We start from the raw sequence: 8,167 nt of genomic DNA, 5'->3' as shown, positions 1-8,167 counted from the left end.
TTATATTTATTATTTTATTATATATACTATATATTATATATACTTATTTATTTACACACACACACACACACATATATATATATATATATATATATCCATATATAGATCCATCCATCTATCTATCTATCTATCTATCTGTCTGTCTATCTATCTATCTATATATTTGTCTATATATATATATATTCTGATTATCATGGAAACGCCGTTTAGGTAGAATTCCGTGATGGGTTTTAACGGTATATTGGTGTATACCTAAACAAGTGTCTGCTTGAGATGCATTTTCGTTGTTCAAACATTTTCGCCTTTCAAACTAAATATATATACCTGAACGATGTTCTACATCGTGTATTCATACGATTTTTATAAACTCATCGTTATGTCAGGACTATTTTGTCAGATATTCGGATACCTGCAAGACGAGGTCCGCATATCGTTGTTTTTTATACTTATCTCCATTCTGATCTGTGGAATTCTATTGACTCGAGCACAGTCTGTGCAATGTTGTCATGTGGTGCTTTTATCTTTCACTATTTCATCTCAAGCATGCCGCATATTAAACACGCTCATCAATATTGGTAAACTTTATTTATGACTACCACATGCTGATTAGTGCCAATAGTCCAAAAACAAATCTTTTTTTTTGCTAAATTTCTGTTGCGATATCATGAGTATCAAACTCGATCACTATCGCGTCAATGTACCTCTTTCCCCGGTGCCTGAGATTGATTTATAATTAGATTCGTACACCAAGTATGAGGAATGTGCTGAACACAACTCCTTTTCTATTGATATGTAACTCTTCTTTAATTTGCCTACACAGATAAATTAGATCGCGAATTAATTCAGGAAACGTATTCCATACGAAGCTTGGAAAATAGCAGCAGCCAATCCCAGTATCCATTAAGCGGTACAGGCAGTTCCAATTTCAGAACGCGTGACGAGGAATCCGATGGTTTGGAAAGCGTACGGAGCATAGGGGCCACAGGCCCTATAGGAGTAATCAGAACCGAAGGTCTGAGCAATGTGCACAGGCTGGCAAGTAGGTCTACGTCGTCAGCTATATGTGTGGTGGCTACAGCCATACCGACTACTGCGATCGCGAGTCCTTCAGAGAGGCCTGCAGCGGCCAAGGAAGGGAAGAAGATTAAGAGCGCGAGACAGGTGTAAAGGTGACGTTATAGAGGTTGGAGGTAGCAGGAGTGGAGGGTGGGTAGGCATGTCTATGGTGGGTAGCGATACATAGGAAACCAAATGAAGGAGGTCAAGTATGGTGGCCAGAGTTCAAGGATGCGGCTCGCGATGACAACAAGAGACTTGTTCATAGGCAGGCATCAGGTTAAATGGCAAGTCAGTAAGTTCAGACGGGTATTCAGAAACCCTGTCAGCCGGATGAAAATGAACAGTACTAATTACTACATATAGGACAAGTGCCTGTACTCGCAGAGGAGACGATGCCGGTGCTGTGCTGGATAGTACTATCGCACTAGGCTTATATACGAGCTGTAAGCAGTCAATAAGGAAACAGTGGCAATCCTACCGCTAATGCCTCTGGCATTTCCCTACCTACATAGATGATAAAAAATGGAACATTCGCCCCCCTGGTGTGACATACCTCCGGCATGGACAATTAACGAGGAGTCGGTGGCTAGGGTAATGATTTTTGAGCACGGCTCCTTTCTGATTCAGGGGCAATCAACAAGGACGATTTAGCCCACTTAGCATGAGGTCTCACTATCGTGGTCAAATAGCGGGGATTCGGAGGCGTATCTTCGCAGCCATCACATATGTCCGCTTCCCGAGAACATTCCACGGAGTAACTTGAAGCATATTGATAGGGAATCTCGCCGATATGGACAATTAACGAGGATTGAATAGCTTTCCAACGGCATATGTGTATCGAGTTTCACTGGCAACGCAAAGAATCAATGTAATCTTAGCGATTATACCAGCGGATGCTGACGACGGGATGTCGCTACAAACCGAGGAAACATAAGAGCTCGTGTCTTCGTTGTACGATACACTGTCCTAAACCTCAGTTCATGCACTCTATCCGACAGTTAATTGGGTGGGATTGTCGGGCTTGAACAGTAGGCGTAGACTTCCCTTGAAGAGTTTCGGCAGGGGTTCGCGCAGACACTTTCAAGACACTTTCAACGTATGTCGCTTGCTTCAGTGTGGCACAATACTGGACGCGACACACAGCGATTCGATGGCATACGAAAGTATGTCTGAAAAAATTGCTACTCAATGTAGATATGTACAACTAGTACGTGAGGGCTTAGTTACGGACAGCAGGTGTTGCGATGCCGCACACCGTATAGAAAAATACAACATATCTGAAGGGCACGGGAGAGACTCAGCTGATGGGCATAGTGAGTTTGATCTAATTTTGCCAAGTGTGGAAGAAGCATGTACTGGAGTATACGTACATCTGCACGTTGAGATAAGATTGTAACCCAAAAGTTAGGTCGCCGCAGTACACGAAGGATGTCGGGAAATCAACCGAAACCGAGATACTGACGTTTGTAAAAGGCAATCAGAGGCCGTGATGCGAACATGGTTAAAATCCGATATAAATATAAATAGGTGTAATAAAAAGGGTTATTCTTTGGACGAAAATGAACTATTGCAGCTGAAACGTTTTGAAATAAGGAACAGTTTTAAGGCATATTACTTTTACAGCATATGTTACTGTTTAAGTGTTCATCGCTTCAAGAGAGTTCGACAAACCATCACCAGCCTTGGGTAAATTTGAGGACGAAAGGTACCTACGCTTTCATGTTTTTTTCCCGAGAGTCCGCTAAAGTAAGCTGGAACACCAGCATTAGTAACACGTTTATACTTACAACTACATCAATACGTAAAACTATTTGTGTCTTCAGCATACGTATATTTCTATGCTACAGCGTGCATGGCGCAGACCTACATACTATATATATCTATACTATAAATAGCTGTACAGATGGATTTAAGATTAGTGCTTAGGATTTATTTTCTGCTTTACTAGGCTTTGACGCGACGAAGAAGACGCACTCGTATGATATGTTGTACAGTGATTTCGTGTTGCCTATATAGTTTGAATGAATGCCTCTGCGCTCCTCCTGTGATATTTTTTTTTGGTGGAATATGTGTCAAAAAAATATGTTGGGTTTAATCCGCTTGTTTCAGGGTTTAGTATAAAATTGCTGAAACGGGATGGTATGAAATTGTTCAGGTGAGTCGATGCATGTACGGCATCCAGAATATAAAAGCAGAGCGTAATTTAGTAAATTTGGACGTGCCAGCTGAAATGTGATAGCTACTAGCACCTCATTACAATACGACATGAATTATATATATATATATATATATATATATATATATATTATCCGTAGAGAAATGTGTGTGCATCAACTAAAGACTGGTTCTCGCGACAAACACGGGCAAACGAGCATTAACTAGATATACAAGCTACTTACCTCAATCACAAACCCGGTGGCCAGCATCACATCCTTTACCTCTTCATAACTCAATTCGATAGACAGTTCAGGGCTATCAGAAAAATGGTACAGCAGAGGCTGATTGATTGGAAGCGGTGCAATGGAGTGTCTCATAGATTAGTTAAAAGAGTCATGCATGCTATATCATACAAGATAACAAATCATCCATGCCTTTTGGAAGGACTTTTAAATACCTGGAGGCGTCGATGAATGCAAACGTGTATGTTTCTGCAGGAATAGGAACCAAATGAGCGCAGCAAAAAGGGGATGAGATTGCACACCAATTTATCACGGGTGTTACAACACTTGATCGTGGTTGCAATATTAGTATCAAGGCTATGGATGACAAGATAGTACACTTTAATACAAATCCAGTCACACACACACACACCAGGATACTTCCGCATATACGAGTATAAGACAGATATGAGTCAAAATACAGACACTCTTGCATCACAGTTATATATTAGTAACATACCCCCATGTTGACAAAGACGCCCCCGGGCTTCAGAATGTCGTAAATGCGCTCTATATATTGTATTATATTCTTCGCCGTATCAATAAAGTAACATGATGCGACCGCGTCAAATTTACCTGTATAGATGTGCATCGAGCATGTGATGTGTGTCAGTAGTCACCCGTATTTAGGTTCGTATTTTTGCGAGCGATTATGGCCAAATACACAGAATCACATGTCTATGGCGGGCACGACTACATCGGATGAATCAACTAAGTTTGCGATAAATATGTACTTAAAGAGAACAAGCAAACCTCGAATGCAGTGATCTGTCCATATACACACGGGTACATATCTCGCTACACACACTTGTCATTCAAAGAAATAAAAGATACCACCATACACACAAAAGGGTGTTGAGTACGAATGTACGCGCGCGAGCCTTGAGGTGTACAAGGCACAGCAATCGCACCTTCAGTAACATAGCAATCTAAAAAATCCCCGGCCGTCATGCTGAATTCAGCACTGCCGTTGCCCAGGTGTTTGGCTGGCTCTACATCGGGGATTGATATCGCTCTGTATTGATCGTCTGCGTCGATGTGATTTGAGAACTCGTGCACCCACGGGTAGATATCCACGGGGGGACCGGACCTTGGTAGAAAGAACTCAGGACATCAGGACCGTTCAGATTGTTGGCGGTGAGATATATAGCATATAGAGGAAGCCATACACGTACGTATTTTAATGAGGAAGCCCGTTTTTGATAGAGATAAAACATTCCAATTTTCGGACTCTCTCAATTGAGGAATAATATGGAGTCTTCCATAAACGAATATCTATTGAAACAAAGACCTGAAGTCTCCTAGTGTAGCACACGCACACGGTAGACACTTGGAACGGTTTAAAATATATAAAACATATAAGAGATTCCAATCCAAGTTTTATCAGATGTCAAAATTAGAGAAATCTTTAACAAATAATAAAAAATACCCCACCAGTGATATTCATCCGTGAGAGGGGTTTATTTTTGATCGAAAACGCGGCAACCGAGAAGGAGAATCTCAAACATGCCTGGGTATGAACATCGCCTTTGGTAGTACATAGAGGAGATTTATATTTGTTCATATCTATTAGTATACATCAAGAAACATGCAGGCATGTAGATCTGGAGTATAGTATCGTGAACAACACGAGTCTGTTCATAGACTGGATCACAAGTTCAAAAACTACAGCATAACATATGCGGTGGCAAACTTCAAAGCATACCTATTCAGGATAAAATTAGACGCAACCAGCATGTAGAAGGAAAACTCATTGCCTTCGCAGCTGAACCCCAACTTTGCGAACTCAAAGGCGAGCCGCCCAAGACCCGCTCCCGGTACTAGCACTCGAAGTTGAGATCTGATAAGTTAAAATGAACCAATCAGAGATCGTTACTTTACAACTTATACTTGCCCAGAACCCGGCTCTGGGCAGTTTGGTTAGTGATTTAGTTCTCACGCAGGCCAACAAGCACTCGAAGATTACACTCAGCGCATTGCAGTGAATTGAGAATATTGCGCCAAAACCAAGTAGGGCTAACATCTTCTACTTTGAACTAAAACAGTGAAGTGGACCCCAAGTTATTGCCATAACCACTCACAACTTGGCCAGGGAATTTAACTATCCCGAAGCAGAGGTGGGGGTTATAGGTATAGCTGTTCTTCGGATGCGACACAAAACAATCATATCCATCACAGAAGACCCACCGAAACGAACCCACCCCGGCCATACGCTCAACAACCAAACATTCCGTTATATACTAGTTCAACTCCCGTGTGCTGTGGTGCATTTCACGTGGCTTGCTTAAAGGGCCTTCGAATTGGAACTCCATAGAAGCTACACTGTGACGACGCTGACAGATACTGTGTATACGAATCTGCACAAGATCAGAATCAGGCGTGACTTGCCACATCTGCAGAAAAGTATGGCCACCAGCCTCGCTCACATGCAGGATATGCCGCTTTCTCATACGCATGCGGGTATATACACATATTACACCAAAGTAAGTCATAGATACATTCTTCTACCTCTCCTGCACCAGATTCTCTCAAACTTACTTGTCAGTAACATCCTTAAACCGATCGGTGACTGCGTCTACTATGGGCTGGTAGCATTGGCTTCTCTCCTCTGCGCCTTCCTCACTCCAATCGCGCACAAACTGTTTGAGTGTCGAGCGCACCTTCTTGTGCTCATCTATCGTGAACTTCTTGCCGTCGGCGTATTCCATCTCTTTCTCAGTGTCCTGTTAAGTAAGTAGTGCGGTGGCATGTGGTAGGGAGGCATTGTAATATCAGCCCCATATAAAGATACTGCAGGAATATACACAGTAGAGACGAGGTCGATACACAACCATCACACCCCGTTGAATAGTGTTGCATCATGTTCTGGAAGTGGTCGGACGAATCGCAACAGCCAGTGGCACCGTACAACTTTAAATCGGGCCTCACGAGTTGTGCTGGTTTCTGTAGCAGATTACTTGAATCGACTGTTTAATGTTATGTTAAATTATACTAGTGATAGCTGGCGTGCAGCCTGAGGTATATGTGGTAGTGGGTTGGAACCAATACCAAAGCGAATGCCGATATACAACGCTACCCATGGGACACGGATGCGTCTAAGTAGAATTCAAACGCATACACACACACACCCATCCAACCAAGTAGATATGCCATTGGTCTTTCCATACACACGCATCAGACATGCGCTTGAACAAGTGTTAAATTTTATTCACGCAATCGTACACCAACTCAGGACATATGAGAGGGGCTGGGCGTGCCGGTTCTGTACCGCGTGCAACGTCGAGATGATGTTGAATGTCAGAGCTTGGTGATTTCAATGGCATTCACGGCCTGATGCGCTGCCCCCATACACGCGAGCAAGATACAAGTGAAGATATACTCAGGAGCACACATATACCTACTCTTACCTACTGATAATCAGTGTCAAGCACCAGCTCACACACTACTATAGCGTCAGCAATTCAGAATAGCCTTCGGGGCCTCAAACCCCCTGTTGCCTCCATCCCATACACTTCAACCTGGGTCTATATATATCACAGGAACGAGGGTATATCACTATCATGCAGCAAATAAATGCTACTACGCAGAGGAACTCGCACCATCACACTCACCCGCTAGCACTCACCTCATGCGGCTCAATGATTTCAGGTACTGACTACTAACGCCTTCCGACATTCTTCGGTAGCCCGGCGATATGCTGACAATACCAACACGCACAAGAATCGAACATTCACTCAACACCACCACACACCGACACGCACGTACAAGTGCGTCGTCATTCAGGAAGATCCTGTGCGGTTTCGTGACCTCAAACAACAGTTGCTGATTGGCATCCACCGCCTCGTACAGGGCCTCTATCCTTTTGGGAAAATGTGTTAACAATTGCTGGTGCCTGGGGTCGAGCTTCTCGTAGTCGCTCTGCGCCTTCGCGATACGCGTGTTCACAAAATCGGCATAGTTTCGGAATACTGCAATCTGGTTGTAAGGGATCGTATGGTATGCTTAGAGGGATGCGGCTATGTTTAAAATCAATACTATAATTCGCAACACGGGTTTGGCAGTCGCAGGCATATCAAAAACCCGCTTGCACTACGAGTATGTGCATTATTGTACGTGGTTCTGATCTTTGGGTTTGTACCCCCATGTACACAGGTGCGCACTTGTGTCAGCAGGAGTCGGTTCTTAATATGAACTCTCTACACATACATTACAGCATGTATTGCTCGGAATTTCAATGTGATCTTGGACCTACTATTATAATATGGTGTAACAGTGATAATAGGGCACAGCTGCGAGATGTATATATATATACCAATTAAAATCACACATGGTTGAGTATATTTATTTACATACCGAACGCCAACACACACATACAGCAACAGATAGCATTATTGAGGCGTATCGGAAGAAAACAATTAGATCTGCAATAAGGTACTACATATGGATTATTTATCTACATGACATCTACAATTCCTAAATTTTGCTGATATATATATATATATATATATATATGTATACTGCATAGTCTTTGTTCCTATGGATATGTACATGAATATATACATACATAAATACATATATACATATAGACGTACAACCACACACACACACTCGCATACACATGCACATACACATATACACACACATACATACACATACACACACACACACAC

The 8,167-nt window shown here is 42.5% G+C and overlaps 2 protein-coding genes across 2 annotated transcripts in view; one reads left to right on the top strand and one right to left on the bottom strand.

Moving 5' to 3' along the window:
- SARC_07499 (hypothetical protein) overlaps positions 1 to 2,608 on the top strand; it is a 4,790-nt gene extending 2,182 nt beyond the window's left edge. The window contains exon 2 of the mRNA XM_014298563.1: positions 821 to 2,608. Within this exon, the coding sequence (XP_014154038.1) occupies positions 821 to 1,167 (347 nt within the window). The 3' untranslated portion in view covers positions 1,168 to 2,608. The remainder of the gene's footprint in view (positions 1 to 820) is intronic.
- Positions 2,609 to 2,975: 367 nt separating this feature from the next.
- On the bottom strand, positions 2,976 to 7,568 carry SARC_07498 (hypothetical protein; the record flags this gene model as incomplete). The annotated part of the gene is made up of 8 exons (XM_014298562.1): positions 2,976 to 3,101; positions 3,459 to 3,557; positions 3,958 to 4,073; positions 4,409 to 4,587; positions 5,203 to 5,337; positions 6,036 to 6,220; positions 7,263 to 7,472; positions 7,533 to 7,568. The coding sequence occupies 8 exons, from the start codon at positions 7,566 to 7,568 to the stop codon at positions 2,982 to 2,984; spliced, it is 1,080 nt and encodes a 359-aa protein (XP_014154037.1). The 3' UTR covers positions 2,976 to 2,981.
- Positions 7,569 to 8,167: the final 599 nt, after the last annotated feature.

Source organism: Sphaeroforma arctica, assembly GCF_001186125.1.
Source record: "Sphaeroforma arctica JP610 unplaced genomic scaffold supercont1.599, whole genome shotgun sequence".
Lineage (NCBI taxonomy): Eukaryota > Ichthyosporea > Ichthyophonida > Sphaeroforma > Sphaeroforma arctica.
The sequence above is the reverse complement of the archived record's forward strand: the minus strand, read 5'-3'. Positions and strand labels throughout refer to the sequence as shown.